Consider the following 18,202-nt stretch of genomic DNA (forward strand, 5'->3'; position numbering starts at 1 on the left):
GTGCAGTGCGCAGGGACTCAACGAGCGGCCGGCTCATGGGCTGGTTAAACAACACTCGTGGGCCGCTTGTGGCCCACGGGCCTTAGGTTGCCTACCCCTGGTGCTACAAGAAGGCCCTCTTCCCTCACTTGTCAGATCTTTAGCTTTGACTATGTTAGAGTTTAATTCTGAAGCTTGCTACTGGAATATCCATTAATGTTTACAGTTTCACGGTTTTCATTTGTAATTTTTTTCTCTCCCAAGTGATGCAACATTCTTGTGTGATTCATTATGCATGTGTTTTTCCTGTAGCTGTTAATGGGGAAAAGCACCAATTTGCTAGGGGTTTAGAATGTGTAAAACTTCTCCAGTTTCTGAATTCATAATTCATAATATGAACGGCGCCTTTATTTGTCTGGTTTTGAAAAAGGCCTCCTTTCACTCTCAAACGTGCAAAAACCAAACACTAGAAACACACACACACACACACACACACACACACACACATTTTAAACATCTGTGCTTAATGATATTAATGGCCTGAAATTTTGTGTCTGGCATTCTGAATTGCCCTGTTTGTGCTTCTTCCTTTTCACTCCCTTTCTTGAGTGCCTTGAAGCCCACATGCGTCTATTCTGGTTTAGTATTTAAAATGGGGGAGCATGGTTACTTTAGCTAAGCATTAGAGAAAGCTCTCCTTCTGCCTTTCAAAGTCCAGAGTCAGAAGCAGATTAACATAACGCTTTGGAAGAAATTATACCACTGGATTTTTGGGTAAATGGAATTATGGGGTGTGTCAATTTCCTCTTTGATCTCCCTACATTCCCTGCTTGCTGTATCCTTCTCAAATGCCATTTCGGGTAGAATCGCACGGGGAATTCTGCCTTTTCAGAGGAGAGTCTCATGGAAAGAGCGTAGGAAGCTGGTTCGTCCTAATATCCTATGATTCTGCAACGTTTCATAAGTTTGGTTTTGTGCTGTGATCTTACCTGCATCCAGTATGTTTCTCGCATGAATATTTAAGAGCTTGTTTTTGTTTGTTTTTTTGCTTATGCCTGTGTAGCAAAAAGGATTGTTCTAAAACAGGGGGCAGCAAACATTTTCAGCAAGGGGCCGGTCCACTGTCCCTCAGACCTTGTGGGGGGTCGGACTATATGGGGGGGGGGGATGATGATGAACGAATTCCTATGCTCCACAAATAACCCAGGGATGCATTTTAAATAAAAGGACACATTCTACTCATGTAAAAACACACTGATTCCCGGACCGTCCGCGGGCCGGATTTTGAAGGCTATTGGGCCGAATCCAGCCCCCTGGCCTTAGTTTGCCTACCCATGTTCTGAAACATTATTAACGTTACATTTTTTAAAAAGAGGAAAAATTTCAGGGGAGTTTTGAAAGCAGTGTGGTTTGGCTTTGGTTGAGTTAGGTTAATTATTTAACTCATAAAGGTTCTATTTCTGAAGTTGCAAGGGTGATTTCACCAGCGTGTGTACTTCGTTGTGTTCAAATTCTAATATACAATAATAATTCTTGACTCATTACAGCTGACAGTCTGAATGATGTCCCTGTTTTTTACTTGTCAAAGGCTGGTATTTTTATAATTACCCAGCATGGGAAGCATAATGGCATGGATGAATACCCAGATGAGCGTAAATTACTCAACTTGAGCCTTTAGATCTGCGTGCACAAACACATTTTTATTTTTCAGAAGCGGAAGCTAACCCTATTGGTAGCAGAGAGGCTGGCTTATAATCCTTCACATCCCTAAAGTGTGAAAGTGAAGAAATATGTTTAAAACTTTCCGTTTGCCTCAGGCAATTCAGGTTTAATTTACTGCATCTCATTTTCTTTATCTTCAATCGTTGCTTCTCTTTTCTATACTGATTTAACAAATCTCCATTTTTCTATCTCAGAATTAAAGTTGACTGTTCTGGGATGTGCAGGTTAGCTGTGTAAATTCGCAGTTCATCTTTACTCCTGTTCAATTTCCTTACTTTGAGCTTCCTAGCAGAAATATGCTCTACTGGTGAGGTGGGCTGTTTGGGTTTTTTTTGCAGATAAGACTTTAAAATCTCCTGGATATTTTTTGGGGGGTGGGGGGAGATGGTGGCTAATGGATTGAGGTTGAATCTTGGTTGAGGCAGAAGTACTGTTTCTGCGGGACAGAGGGTGGGCAGGTGAGGTGGGACTCCCTGGTCCAGAATGGGGTAACTGTGCCCCTGAAGCACCAAGTGTGCAGCCTGGGAGTCATTTTGGACTCACAGCTTTCCATGGAGGCGCAGGTTAATTCTGTGTCCAGGGCGGCTGTCTACCAACTCCATCTGAGACCCTACCTGCCAGCGCCCTGTCTCACCAGAGTGGTACATGCTCTGGTTATCTCCCGCTTAGACTACTGCAATGAGCTCTACGTGGGGCTACCTTTGAATTTAAGATGGAGCAACAGCTTTGTTGATAAGAATTTTAAAGGATCCACAGTGGATTGAAACGTAACTACTAAATTCCTTTCCACTGGTGTAGATTTATATTAATCCAAGACACTGGAGCCCTTTCCTTCAACCTTTCTTAGCACCTGATGAGTTGTCTCCCTATTTAAGATGGGTCCACTAGCTGTTCATAGGTATTTCTGTCACTGTCACCTGTACCCCATACCACTGAGTGGTGAATTGGACATCCTCAGGTGGACTGCCTGTTCCAACTCCTAAACCTTGACCACATGATGTCCATATGTGAGGATATTCTCTTTTATCCTGCTAAAAATGGCTCGTGTTTGTCTTGTTTAGTCGTTTAGTCGTGTCCGACTCTTCGTGACCCCATGGACCATAGCACGCCAGGCACTCCTGTCTTGCACTGCCTCCCGCAGTTTGGTCAAACTCATGTTCGTAGCTTCGAGAACACTGTCCAACCATCTCGTCCTCTGTCGTCCCCTTCTCCTAGTGCCCTCCATCTTTCCCAACATCAGGGTCTTTTCCAGGGAGTCTTCTCTTCTCATGAGGTGGCCAAAGTATTGGAGCCTCAGCTTCAGGATCTGTACTTCCAGTGAGCACTCAGGGCTGATTTCCCTTCATGGATCAATGCCTTGTCGTGGCGAAGGGGCTTGAATAACTCAGAGAAGCTATGAGCTATGCCATGCAGGGCCACCCAAGATGGACAGGTCATAGTGGAGAGTTTTGACTAAACGTGATCCACCTGGAGAAGGAACTGGCAAGCCTCTCCAGTATCCCTGCCAAGAAAACTCCATGGACAAAGACAACAGGCATATAAAATGGCTCAAGGGACTCCCAAACTCCACTCATACCTTTCTATGATTTGTGAATGTTCTATTTAGCCTTCTGCGTTTGTTTTAACCAACCTTCATACCGTGTTTTTTTAAATAAAAAAATGTAACCTGCTCTGGGACTTCCTGGTGTTGTGCAGCTAAGAAATCTTACAAATAATAACACTTCTACCCTTGCCAGTATGGTTTTGCTGAAGAAACACCTTCAGCCTTGGCCACTGTAAATGGGCTCTTAGGCCCCTAAAAATAAGCAACCAGAATTAACCCATGCTGGGCTGTTGGTGCTGGACTAAATGCAACGGGAGCAGGAGAGCAAGTTCGCTTCTCTTTTTTTCTTTGCATAACTTTGTAGCAGGTGAGCTGGGTGAAAAATTGCTTTCCCACTCAACTCTTCTGTGGGAATGGGAAAAGGAATGGGATCTATCATCTTGCTCAACAGAGTAGAGCTGAGCATGCCTTTTTCCCCCCTGTGGGATGATCCCCTATAGTTTTTCCTTCTTGATACTTGGATTGCTGTGACTTACCTGATTACATACGAATGCCTTACTAGTTACACCATTGGTGATGGAAGCTTGGTTGGTTGGGATCTGGAGTAGAGCCATCTCAACAGTGGCACCCTCTACCCTCTGAGATCAGGCAAGCGCCGACTTCGAGTGGGTTCCCATTAGCAAAATTTGTGGTTCGTTGGGCCCAATGAATGATCCAAGAGTACAACTGGCTGATTCAGATATGAAAGTGACAAAGTGATTTATTTAAACTCGGAAGTATTTTGCTAATACAGTACTTTCCACGGGCTTTGTATTGTATCGTGCTTTGTGGCCGAAGAGTGGGGTATAAATGAAGTATTCTGCAGGGTGGAAAGGTGCACATAGAGCTTGCCTGCTGCTGGAATTGATCATTCTGGTATTAGTAGAAAGCAGGTGTCCTCAAACTCGGCCCTCCAGATGTTTTGGGACTACAACTCCCATCATCCCTAGCTAGCAGGACCAGTGGTCAGGGATGATGGGAATTGTAGTCTCAAAACATCTGGAGGGCCGAGATTGAGGAAGCCTGGTATAAAGGCTCAGTTGTCTTGTCATCTTTTTTATTTTTAAATTTTCTCCTCCATTCTTCAAAATTTTATGGTCATGGCATGGGTCAGAAAAATAATTTTATTTTTCTGGCATGGGTCAGAAAAATAATAACTGAAATAAGAATAATAAAACCATTTAAAACAATATAAAAATAGCATTAGAAAGCAGATGGCAACCGTCAGTATATCTCAGACATTGTCTGTCTCTCACACACCCATACTCAGTGGGTGCCAGTAGAAACCATGCCCCCCCTACTGCACCCCTGCCACCGCCGTTTTCCCCCTACCTGCTCCCTCGCCCCTTGTGGCAGCGAGATGGTGGTGGAGGGAAAGAGGGGACAGTATGAAAACATTTGGGTTGTCCCAGTAGGAGGGAGAGGCAGAAGAGAATGGATTCTATGTCCTGCAGGCCAAAGTTGTAGTGTTGGGTTCACAAAAGTTGTATACAGTCATACTTCATGATACGTCCACTGCGGGTTGTGTCTTTTCACGCGCCAAACCCGGAACGGGTTACTTCTGGGTTTGGTGCGCCCGTAACCTGCGCGCATGCGCAGAAGAGCTAAATCTCGCTTTGCGCAGAAGCCTCACATTGTGTCACACGCATGCACAGATGCGGCACTTCAGGATGCGGCCTTTTCATGTTGCGAACGGGGCTCCGGAACGGATCCCGTTCGCAACAAGAGGTACCACTGAATTAGGTAAACCAGCAGTCTTTTCTGAAAGTCATAAAGCTTAAGTACTGATGCAACTCCTAAAACTGCTAAGCAGTTAATTGGGAACAAAAGTTACTTCATGCATTTAAAGGGGACATCTTGGAAAAAAGTGCTGCGAAAACAACAACAAAACATTTTGCCTTTCCCCCACATTAATTTTGTTTGCTTTTAAATATCTGTGCACTTGAATCAGGATTTTTTTAAAAAAAATGGGGGGGGGAGAGAGCCTTTTGCCAAACATTCATTTTCAAACGTTTTTGTTTGAAAGCTTATCCACAGGTTGGGGAATTTCATTTCCCAACTACTGTATAAATTACTTTCAGCTTGTGCTATATGACAAGCATTATTAATGTCCCAATCTTGGAAATTCTCTTCGTAGCAAAGGTTTGAAATTGAACGTCCACTGGGAAAAGGTTTTCCACTGATCCACACTGGACTTTCAATGATACATACCCCTTTGAGATATTTTCAAGTGAAATTTGTCGGATTAAAAATAGTAGCTATGCAACATTTTGGGGGAGTAAAACATCCTGTATTACTTTTTCTAAAGTGTGAGTGCATTAGGTGGTATCTAGCTAGCTCATTCCATCAGGGCAAGGATTTCCACTTGCCAGAAAAAACTTCCCCTTCCCCTCCACACGCCCTTTAAAAAAAAATTGTTCTGGGGGTTCCCTAATCTTTTGGCGCAGATTTTTTTGGAGGGAGGGGGAAAGTTCTGTTGTGCAAGTGAAATCCTAAACTGCCTTCACTACCATGATCTCTTCCTCTCTGCTAACATGTAATCAACTTCCAGGGGTGAGGTTGAGCGATAATATTGATATATCATCCAAAAACGATTTGAAGTGCATATCGTGATTTTGGTTTCCTTCTTTCTCTAAGTGATATCCTCGATATCACTTAGAGTCGTAGAATTATAAAGTTGGAAGGGGCCACGAGGTTTGTCCCGTCCAACCCCCTGCAATGCAAAAATGTTTTGCCCAATGTGGGGGCTCGAACCCATGACCCTGAGATCAAGTCTCATGCTGTACCAGCTGAGGTATCCAGGCCCACCTCCAATGCTCTTGCTCTTTGAAAAAAAAAATCTATCCATACTCTGCAAATAAAAATAATAATTTTGATACTATACTGCACTATGCTGAAATATTTAAATGTTCCATTGATAGTTTTGAATCTTCCCACCCCACTTGCCATGCTGCTTCTGCCACACCAGTGTGGCGCACCACACCCTTTGAGAACCACTGTGCTAGAGCATCCTTTACATGGTATAAAATAAACCCTGGTATTATTGCCATGCACTTTAGTTTTCTTGTGCATTTTTTCACACTACATATAATTGTTAATCTCCCTTACTGTGTAGCTGGGGCAGGAACATGCCATAGGACTCATGGGAGCCCCTTTCTGGTGGTAGACCTTCCATTGGCGCAACCACAGGACCCTGCTCCATCCCTCTAAGCCGCAGAGATGCTGGACCTCCCTGCTTTCCTCTGCTCCACATGTAGTGTTCCTGATACATATGTACAGTGTGTGTGGGGGGGGGGATTATTTGATCCCCTGCTAAATGACCAGTCCATAATTTTAACGGTAGGTTTATTGTAGCTGTGAGAGACAGAATAACACAACAGGAAAACCCCCAGAAACCCAGAAGACAAAACTCTTGTCACCTTCTCACCAAGCTGCTTAGCAAAGCTCCTTATCTAATAAGGGATAATGAGGATTGCGGAAGGGCTAGGAAGAAATTCCTGAGGGTTTGGGTGGGGGTTGGGCTAAGCCAGAGCTGAAGGATAAGGGGGTGTGGTTGCAGAAAAGCATGCTGCAACATTTGATTGGCAGGTTGGCCCCCTTTATATATTCAGCGTCTTTCGTTTTTGCCTCACTCTTGCAAGTTTGAATCTCCCTCCCACCCGCCGCGGTTTCTGAAGGTTTTAGCCCAGGGGTCCCCAAACTACGGCTCCCGGGCCGGATGCGGCCCAATCGGCCTCCCAATCCGGCCCGCGACGACCCCCGCCGCCCGCTGCCGCCGCCCGCTCTTACGGCGCACGGCGCGGCGACGATCAGAAAAATCGGCAAAAAATTGCCGAAAATCCTTTTTGCGCATGCGTATGGGCCTCTCCCGACCCAGAAGAGGTCATTTCCGATGCACTTCCGGGTCAGGGGAGGCCCATACGCATGCGCACAAGCGGTTTTCGGCGATTTTCCCCCCGCCCGTGTGCGTGTGCGCATGCGCACGGGCGCGCACTCCCCCGCCCTCCGGCCCGCTGCGCACGCACTCCCCTGCCCTCCTGCCCGCCGCGCGGTCGGCGCAGCGGGCACCGGCTCACTGCGCGGTAAGTCTGGGGACCCCTGTTTTAGCCTGACCTTGCTTTGCCTCTCACGGGGCCGCTTGCTTTGCAAGGGTCCAGTAGGAATTTTGCCATTTGGCTGATTGGCTGTTGCCACTTGGTTTTTGCCTACTGCTTAGCAAATTGTCACAACTTGTTAGGTTGGCGGTTAGGCTTTGGTTAATAAATACTTAATATTGCTCCTCATAGAAGTATTCCGTTAAAGGAATCCTGGGGCTCTGGGGCTCTAGTCCATACATCGGCGGGGCTGAGGGGCCATTACAGAGCACGAGCCTTGGGGAACATTCCTGGTCGAGGAGGGGAATGCCTGGGCACAGCTACTCCTCTCCCATGGGGTGTTTGCTTGACTTCCCTATACGCATAGGGAAGTCGGAGCTGGTCCTGTCCCAAGCGGGACAGATGGAGATGGTCCTGTCCCAAGAAGGGGACAGATGGATTAACCAAAAGCCTAAGCCAACACTCAAAATTTAATTGTATTTAAATAAAGTTGTGGCCAAAATAATGCCAAAAACCCAAACCTAAAATAGTGTGTGTGTTGTGAGTTATTTAAGGGGGATTTCTGGTAGCCTCGTCACGCAATAGTCTTGTAGCCCAGTCCAGCCTTGTGCAGGTCTACAATCTTGTCCCTGACATCCTTGGACAGCTCTTTGGTTTTGGTCATGGTGGCTACTTTGGAATCTGCTGGATTGATTGCTTCTGTAGACATGTGTCTTTTGTACAGGTACTGTAATGAGCCGGGATTACAGGTTACATACAGTGAATTTACCAGGTAGCCTGACATCTGGCTGGTTGATAGGGGATCAAATACTTATTTCACTCATTATAATGCACCTCAATCTCTGACTTTTGTCTTCTGTGTTTCTGGGGGTTTTCCTGTTGTTATTCTGTCTCTCACAGCAATAATAAACCTACCATTAACATTATGGACTGGTCATTTCTTCGTCAGAGGGCAAACGGGCAAATTTAGCAGGGGCTCAAATACTCCCCCCCCCACTGTAGCATCTTTCATGTCTGACTTTATGTCACTGTCAATATAATAAATATTAATAGTTTATAGGTCTTTTATGGTGACAGCCTGCTTTCCTCTTTGCTATCCTTTTACAGGTCAACAAAATAGCATTTGATACAATGGTGGTTCCCACTGGTAGAAAGACAAGGGACTCGTTTTCCCTTTCCCCCACAACACGTCTTACAGCTCTCTGGGGTGAACCCTCCAAATTCAGATTTTTGGAGAGCGCAGGAGACCTTTGGGAGAAAGAGGGAATTGATGGGAACATGCATGTGTCCACAAGTAACAAACCAGTGTATCAGAAAGGACATGCACTTTATGTCCACTATCAATATTTATTATATGCGACTGTTGCCTAACATGGGGGATAATTGCATCATAAGCAGGTATCTCTCACCAGCCTCCAGGTGTTTTTGCCTGCCTGGAATGCATTGTTGAAGTTCAACGATGCCTCATGGCTGCAAGGATGGAGAAATCTCTGTGTGGGTGGGTGCCAAACTCCTCTGATGTCTGTGGGGGTATTAAGTCGTATGGATTGCTCCACTAGGGTTGCCAGACTCAATAGAGGACAGGACTTCTGTGCCTTTAATTGCCCTGCTCTCTTTTGAGTCTGGAAACCGTAAAGAGAAAACAGCAGACCCTTTGTTTAATTTCCAAGCAAAGGGTCTGCTGGTTTCTCTTTAAGGCTTCCAGACTCAAAAGAGAGCAGGGCAATTAAAGGCACAGAAGTCCTGTCCTCTATTGAGTCTGGCAACCCTATGCTCCACTCAAAAGGCAGCCCATGAGGGAGGAGGCACTGGCCTCTGGTTAAAAATGGTACCCCTACCCTGATAGAAAATGTGTTTCATATCTCAAGAGCAGAGCTCACCCTGCAAAAAGCTTGGATCCATTTTACCAGGCTCCCTGAATAGAATACCTATATTTGTATATCTAAGTATATTTGCTGTATGCTAACTTGTGCTTCAGAAATTCCAAACATTGTGTACCAGCATCTGTTTAAAGTTCTGTGACAAATTGCACCATTGCTGTTCTTCTGACAATAGCATAGTTTGTTTGTGTGCTTCAGTGAGTACTTAGGAAGTAAATTAGTCGGTGACTATAAATTATTTTAAAAGTTACTTAGGCTGTCTTTTTTTGTCTTCAGCGTAAACTAGTTTACTTACCTCTTGCTAATAAAGGGTTAAGATACAAATGTAATTGCTTGCATCGTTCGGTAATAATATTTTTCTTCCTCCTCTTTTTTTCTTTTTTACATTCAGGACAAAGCTTGGGGTATGGATTTGTGAACTACATTGACCCTAAGGATGCTGAAAAGGCGATCAACACACTGAATGGATTGAGACTTCAAACCAAAACAATAAAAGTATGTAGAATTTTTATGGAGGGAATTAAGTGCTACTGGAAGACAATGCACGTTGCTATTTGTCCTGAGGGTTTCCAAAAGCTATACCTGGTTTTGGAATTGGTGGTTTATTCCTTTGATTCCCGGGGCCTATTCTACTAGTTTGCATATGCAAGGATATTTAGGGCAAGTTTTTATCCCCATAGCAGGCATTTGCAAATACAGTGGTACCTCTACTTATGAATTTAATGCGTTCCGAACGCACATTCGTAAGCCGAACAAATTTGTAAGTCGAATCCCATAGGAATACATTGGGAGAAAAAATTCGTAAGTAGAAGCAACCCTATATAAAGCAAAATTCGTAAGTAGAAGCAACCCTATATAAAAATTCGTAAGTAGAAAAAATCCTATCTAAACCGCATCCAAGATGGCGGACGGATTTCCATTTGTAAGTAGAAACATTCGTAAGTAGAGTTACTCGTAAGTAGAGGTACCACTGTTTTCTGAAATGGCATTCTTACACTTGGTAATAATACATAGCGTTCTAGTGTTTAGATCAGGGGTCAGCAAACTTCCTATGCCCCACAAATAACCCAGAAATGCATTTTAAATAAAAGGACACATTCTACTCATTTAAAAACACCAGGCAGGCCCCACAAATAACCCAGAGATGCATTTTAAATAGAAGGACATTCTACTCATGTAAAAACATGCTGATTCCTGGACCGTCCACGGGCCGGATTTAGAAGGCAATTGGGCCGCATCCGGCCCCCGGGCCTCAGTTTGGGGATCCCTGGTTTAGATGCTAGGAGAGGATAAAGTGTTTAACCACATAATCATTGCCACCGCATAATAGTCGCACCCCATTTTTTCCAAGACCTGGAAATCGTTCCCAAAGCATTCACTGCATAATAGTCGCAGGGCAGCTTCTGAGGCTCTGCTAAGCCTCAGGCCCCTTTCTTTCCTCCTCCGCCACGAGCTCCTAGGGGAAGCGGAGCAGGTGGGAACATTTCTCCCCATCCTCCTCCTCCTCCTTTTTAAAATCTTTTTAAAAAACCTTTAATTTTGGCGGAAACCAATGCTGGGGTCTGCTGGGCTGCAGGAAGATGCGTTGGGCGCTAGCAGGCCTGGCTGCAGGTGGCGCCATCACCGCTCGTTTTTCTGTTCCCGCGGCATTCCTCACTGGAACTTCCTGTCCAAACTTGGAACGGCTGTTCCATTCTTGCAAAGCCGTCGCCTCAAGTGGTGTGTTACAGAAATACAGGCCCAAATAGCAACAGTTGCTTTGTCTTCCGCTTCCGCTTGCTCTCCCCATGCCTCTGGTCGCACCCCCTTTTTTTGAAAAACAAAATCAGCATTAAAAACAGGACCATTATGCAGTGAAATACAGTATATCTATTAGATACGATACTTCCTTCCTCACATCTGTGAGTTCAGCAGAAGTGCATCCCTTTGCAGCTTAAAAGGGAAGCTTAGATAGGCTTGTTGTAGCCTTTTTGTTTAAGTAACCCAGGATGCTTTAAGGTATTTTCACCTTAAAGCAGTAATCGCACAAACAAATCTTGTAAAACGTAAAAATAGAATTTACTCACTCGGAATACCTATTGAAGAGTAACAGATACAGCAGCTTTGTTCTGGCGGGGTTAAAACGGCTTAAGATGGTGTCTGAGCAATGGAGCTCAGGCATGCAGATGGTTCTCACATTTATGGCTTGGTGATGGGAAGCCAAAGTGCAAAGAGGAAGTGGCCTGGCCAGGTGTGGAGGTAGGTGGCTACACCTCCCCCCCCCCTTAAACTTACTGGGAAACTCTGTACACTTCATGCGCCCATCTAGCAAACATACATGGTTAGTTTGACTGCATTGTAAACACCCCATGAGCATGTTACTCATACTGAAGGTCACCTTCCTTGAATGTGCTATGCTATTTCGGAATCCATTCCCGGGAATTTTTGCACGGTTATTACCTGGAGCAGGGGTCAGCAAACTTTTTCAGCAGAGAGCCGGTCCACTAGACCTCAGACCTTGGGGGGCGGACTATTTTGGGGGGGGGGATTCTTATGCCCCACAAATAACCAAAGATGCATTTGAATTAAAAGCACACATTCTACTCATGTAAAAACATGCTGATTCCCAGATGGACTGCAGGGCAGATTTAGAAGGCGATTGGGCCTGATCCGGGCCCTGGGGCTTAGTTTGCCTACGCATGACCTGGAGCCAAGCGTGAACCTTTTTGAGTACAGTGTGCTTGTGTGTTGCCTGCAGGATGCCACCTATACCCCTTCAGTGTGTATAGTGGCCTTGGCAGTGTGGTCACGCTTGTGTTATCATCAGGACTTAAACTAAGACTTTGTCTTAGTAATTAACCACTTCGTCTTCCCTGCTGAGGGACCCAGGGGGTGCTGTGGTCTAAACCACTGAGCCTCTTGGGCTTCCGAGCAGAAGGTTGGCGGTTCGAATCCCCGTGACGGGGTGAGCTCCAGTTGTTCTGTCCCAGCTCCTGCCAACCTAGCAGTTCGAAAGCACACCAGTGCAATGAGATAAATAGGTACCATTGCGGCAGAAAGGGCAACAAAGTTTCCGTGCATGGGCGTAGGCAGGGGGGGCGGGAGGGGGCAATTGCCCCCCCTAGAAGCAGGGCCACTGGCCAGCCTGCCCCACTGCCCGCCCGGTGCCGTCTCCCTTCTCCCTGGCTGGCTGTGGGGCGGGCGGCGGGAAAGCACCAGAGCCGCGCAAAGCGTTTGGCTGGCTTTCCCTCCCTCCGCCCCACAGCCAGCAAGGGAGAAGGGAGACCTCCCTTCTAGCCGGCTGGCTGTGGGGCGGGCGGAGGGAAAGCCAGGCAACCGCTTTGCGCGGCTCTGGGGCTTTCCCTCCACCTGCCCCAGCGATTGCAGAGGGGGAGGAGGGGATCGGAGCAGCCCGATTTCAGGCTGATCCTGGCTCCCCCTCGTCCCTTCCGAACGTGGAGGGGGAGGAGGGAGTCGGAGCAGCCCGATTTCGGGCTGATCCTGGCTCCCCCTCGTCCCTTCCTATCGCGGAGGGGGAGGAGGGAGTCGGAGCAGCCCGATTTCGGGCTGATCCTGGCTCCCCCTCGTCCGTTCCTATCGCGGAGGGGGAGGAGGGAGTCAGAGCAGCCCGATTTCGGGCTGATCCTGGCTCCCCCTCGTCCGTTCCTATCGCGGAGGGGGAGGAGGGAGTCGGAGCAGCCCGATTTCGGGCTGATCCTGGCTCCCCCTCGTCCGTTCCTATCGCGGAGGGGGAGGAGGGAGTCGGAGCAGCCTGATTTCGGGCTGATCCTGGCTCCCCCTCGTCCCTTCCTATCGCGGAGGGGAAGGAGGGAGTCGGAGCAGCCCGATTTCGGGCTGCTCCGATGTGGCCCCGCCCCTTGGCCCCGCCCCTTGCCCCCCCGATTTTCATCCTGGCTACGCCCCTGTTTCCGTGTGCTCTGGTTTCTGTCATGGTGTCCCGTTGAGCCAGAAGCGGTTTAGTCCTGATGGCCACATGACCTGGAAAAGCTGGCTGTGGACAAATACTGGCTCCTTTGGCCTGAAAGCAAGATGAGCGCTGCAACCCCATAGTCTCCACTGGACTTAACCGTCCAGGGGTCCTTTACCTTAGCTGAGGCTGATGGGGTTGGTGAGGGTCCTGCCCTCCCAGGTCAGGTAGAAAAAGGCCTGCAAGGTAGGGAGCAGGTCCTCTAGGACTTAGAGCCAAAATGGAACCATCTAGTGCAGGCATCCCCAAATTTCGGCCCTCCAGATGTTTTGGACTACATTTCCCATCTTCCTCGACTACTGGTCCTGTTAGCCAGGGATCATGGGAGTTGTAGGCCAAAACATCTGGAGGGCTGCAGTTTGGAGATGCCTGATCTAGTGGGCTTCTAAGGTAAAGGGTATAGGGACCCCTAACCGTTAGGTCCAGTCACGGACGACTCTGGGGTTGCAGCACTCATCTCGCTTTACTGGCCGAGGGAGCTGGCGTACAGCTTCTGGGTCATGTGGGAAGCATGACTAAGCCGCTTCTGGTGAACCAGAGCAGCACACGGTAACACCGTTTCCCTTCCCACCGGAGCGGTACCTATTTATCTACTTCCACTTTGATGTGCTTTCGAACTCCTAGGTGGGCAGGAGCAGGGACCGAGCAACGGGAGCTCACCCCGCCACGGGGATTTGAACCACCGACCTTCTGATTGGCAAGCCCTAGGCTCTGTGGTTTAGACCACAGCGCCACCTGCATCTCTAGTGGACTTCTACCATTGCAGTTAACCATGAAGTAAAGATTCAGGAGATGTGGCTTGCACAAAGCAGTAAGAGGCTTTAGTTAAAGCTGACTCATTCACATGCCGGTCTTTAAAAGAGGTAGGTTTCTGTCACGGTGTCCTGTTGCGCCAGAAGCGGTTTAGTCCTGCTGGCCACATGACCTAGAAAGCTGTCTGCGGACAAACGCCAGCTCCCTTGGCCTGAAAGCGAGATGAGCGCTGCAACCCCATAGGCGCCTTTGACTGGACTTATAACCGTCCAGGGGTCCTTTACCTTTACCTTTGCCTTTACCCTCCCTGCTGATCATACATCTTGGTTTCCAAAGTTACAGGCAGACCTCTGTCTAATCCCTTTTTGCCATGGCAGCATTACGTTGCATGCCTTCCGATACAGTGATGGAGAAGAGGAAATCTTGGTAGGGAAGGTGGACTTGGTGCAAATACCTCATTGCTACATGAGAAGTAGAAGCCAGAAGGCTACTTTTTAGGCATCCCTGGCCCTTGGTGGATTTGACGCACGTTAAGCATGGTCATCAGACTTTAAACAGTGGGATACTATGCTTTCTGAAGAGAAAAGCATAACATTGGTTGCATTTTTAGTCACAACGACACGTTGTGAAGTGAGATGGGCAGCCAGAGATGATACCAGGATAGAAACTCCTCGGTTGCTCAGCCAAAGCAATTTGCCCTCCCTACTCTCTCAGAAAAATAGAAGAATCTAATTAAATTTACTAGACTTCACTAACCTGCTTAGTTGTCAGCTCTAGGCAGGACATGCTATGGGTAAGATAAAGCAAATTGGGGCTTTTGTAAATTGCATTTACAAAATGCTCATAGAGAGAAGAGTAGGAATATTGGAACAACTCTTCCTACTTATTTATTTTTGGGTTGGCTAATAAAAACAAAACAAACAAACCTGTCTTTAAATCCACAGTGCAGGTTAGAATTAATTCCTCACCGGGCAAAGGCTAGCCAAATATTCCATTTTTCTTTCATGGAAGATTTCTTGACATGACATTTCTTCGGCATTGTCAATTAATGTGTGTATGTATAATTATCACCTGTCAGGGGAATATAGCTTAAAAAAAAACAACCTTCATTTTATCTCTGTAGGTTTTCTTCCCACTCAGCAGTATTTAAAAAATCATAAATGCATTGCCATTACGGAGGTGTTGGCAAGTGGAATTTGAAACTTCTTCTTTTTTTAACGCAACTGCTCTAAAGTTTTAATAGTTACCTATGCAATAACTGTCCCAGTTACTGAAATTGTTTTTTGCCAAACTTTGTTGTGAAATGTATTGGTTCATATAAGAGTCGGATAAAGGAACTTGATTTTTAAAGGGTATCAGAGCTCACAGGCCTACATTTATTTTGCTTTGCTTTCTGTTTCCAAGTGCAACCAGGCTTACTGTTGAAGAGCCAAGCCACGTTTGAGTTTAAAATTGACTTGCCTCTTTGGTAGCGAGATGGATGTTTCTTGATTTTTTATTTCTAGGTAAACCTAAAAATGCAGGCAGCAAAGAAGTTTTAATGTACATGCTTAAAAGTCACATTGCACTTAAATAGCTTAAATGTTGGTGTTGTTTAGTCGTTTAGTCATATCTGACTCTTTGTGACCCCATGGACCATAGCACGCCAGGTACTCCTGTCTTCCACTGCCTCCCACAGTTTGGTCAAACTCATGTTCGTAGCTTCGAGAACACTGTCCAACCATCTCATCCTCTGTCGTCCCCTTCTCCTAGTGCCCTCCATCTTTCCCAACATCAAGGTCTTTTCCAGGGAGTCTTCTCTTCTCATGAGGTGGCCAAAGTATTGGAGCCTCAGTTTCAGGATCTGTCATTCCAGTGAGCACTCAGGGCTGATTTCCTTAAGAATGGATAGGTTTGATCTTCTTGCAGTCCATGGGACTCTCAAGAGTCTCCTCCAGCACCATAATTCAAAAGCGCCAATTCTTCGGCGATCAGCCTTCTTTATGGTCCAGCTCTCACTTCCATACATCACTAATGGGAAAACCATAGCTTTAACCAGGCATCCCCAAACTGCGGCCCTCCAGATGTTTTGGCCTACAACTCCCATGATCCCTAGCTAACAGGACCAATGGTCAGGGATGATGGGAATTGTAGTCCAAAAACATCTGGAGGGCCAAAGTTTGGGGATGCCTGGCTTTAACTATACGGACCTTTTCATGGATCAATGCCTTGTCGTGGCGAAGGGGCTTGAATAGCTCAGAGAAGCTATGGGCTATGCCGTGCAGGGCCACCCAAGATGGACAGGTCATAGTGGAGTGTTTTGACTAAACGTGATCCACCTGGAGAAGGAACTGTCAAACCACTCCAGTATCCCTGCCAAGAAAACTCCATGGACAAAGACAACAAATAGCTTAAATAGGCTTCTGTATTTAAGGAAGGTCTCGCTTCCACTTGGCAGCAAGGGTTACTTCCAAACACATACACTGGTGTAATAAATTGTTCCAGTGCCGTCTGTATTCTGCAAACTTCTGAATTTATGAACATGCTTTTCAGAGCGGGATAAATGCTTGAACTACAGTTGTCGGACGTTAGAAAATATAGATAACCAAATATACTTTGCGGGAAAGTAGCACCGCCTCTTTCCAGTGTACATATTTGAAGAAGAGAAAAACAGCCGCAGAAAATCTCATGCAAGTGAGAAGTATGGTTTGGTAGGCGACAGTTTTTAACGGCGATCTTTTCCATTACCCAACGTGTCAAGAGAACGGTGAAATATGTATGCATTGTATAAAAATCCCCTTAGAACATCTGAAGGAAATGAACTGTGAAGGTGAGGAGGAAGAAGCCCCCTTTGCAACCTCTGCATTTTGTACTTTCCATATTAAAGAACATTGATCGTAGTGAGTGGCGAAAGGAGGTCCTATTTGGAGGTTTAATTAAAGTGAGTGGATTTTATTGATGCTATCAATCAGTGGAGATTGAGGGAAAGGGCTTGGTGCCAAGCCATTTAGTGCTCTTGACAGGGTAATTAAATACCACAGGACTGTACTTTCAAGATAAAGTGAAGTGCTTCTGCAGATGCGAGGGAGAATAACAATTTGTGTTGGGACCAAAAATAATAATAAAAAAAAATCTAGGTCCCTTTTTAAATTGTCTACACGAGTTTTAAAAATTGTGATCAGAATTGTTTTGACCGATAGCAAATATCAGTCATATCACTGCTATTTTTCTAGAAAAAAAGAGGTGCTGGAACTTGCCATGAACAAGTTTGTTCTCATCTTGGCAATAGTGCCCAGTTCTGGATGCAAAAAAGCCCTTGAGTCTTACTCAGTAATCCTATTAAAATCACTGGACTTCAATTATTCCAGCAGGTCTACTCTGAGTCTGAGTGGGATGCCACACACACACACACATTTTGTTTGTGGATGCTATTCAATTTCTGTAAACTGCTGGGAGAACTTGCCTGAACGACAGTATTGAAATATTCATCAATCTCTTCCATCGTCAAGCTTATTTATTTCAGGGATGGCGAGCCTGTGGCCTCCCAAATGTGCTCCAGCAATCTATCGCAGAATCATAGAATTGTTGGGTTGGAAGGGACTCCAAGGGCCATCTAGTCCAACCCCCTGCAATGCAGGAATCTCAGCTGAGGCACCCCTGACCCATTGGCCATCCAACCTCTGCTTCAAAACCTGTTGAAAAGCTCTTATTCCAGCCTGGCCCAATAGTCAGGATGATAGGAGTTGTAGTATAGCAATATCTTGAGAGCTATTGGTTCCCCGACTCTGGTTTCTACGCCACTTTCCCACATTCACACTCAAGACAGCTCAGAAGAATGCAGGATGGATAAAAATCAATGATTTTTCAATTTTTAAAAAATATCGGGTTTTTTAAAATTTAAATCAGATTTCTTTTGATTTAAATCGGATTTTTAAAATAAAATGCTGTTGGAGGAAAAATCTTTTAGAGATAGTTTTCTATTTAAGTTACATCCAAAGGCTATATCCATCAGGAAATAAGGATTTGTTTAAAGTTTTTAATGTGTGCTAAACTCAGTCTGGTTTTTTTTTTTTTAATCGTTTAAACCACATCAGTTAACACACATGGATACATATGCTACAGTGTTATTGTTTTAGTTAAATAAATTGTTTAAATTGTTCTTAAGGAAATGATTACTTTTCTCCTTCCAATAAATTACAGCAGAAAAGTTTTCCAAATACAGTATAAGCAATAATTTCATAATCAT

General features: G+C 45.7%; 1 protein-coding gene across 1 annotated transcript in view; it reads left to right on the forward strand.

Annotated features, from left to right (window-relative positions):
• Window positions 1-18,202, forward strand: part of ELAVL2 (ELAV like RNA binding protein 2) — a 124,115-nt gene that overhangs the window by 81,279 nt on the left and 24,634 nt on the right. Inside the window, exon 4 of the mRNA XM_035140883.3 lies at window positions 9,649-9,752. Within this exon, the coding sequence (XP_034996774.1) occupies window positions 9,649-9,752 (104 nt within the window). The remainder of the gene's footprint in view (window positions 1-9,648; window positions 9,753-18,202) is intronic.

Source organism: Zootoca vivipara, chromosome 15 (genome assembly GCF_965207765.1).
Source record: "Zootoca vivipara chromosome 15, rZooViv2.hap1.1, whole genome shotgun sequence".
In the NCBI taxonomy this organism is placed as follows: Eukaryota; Metazoa; Chordata; class Lepidosauria; order Squamata; family Lacertidae; genus Zootoca; species Zootoca vivipara.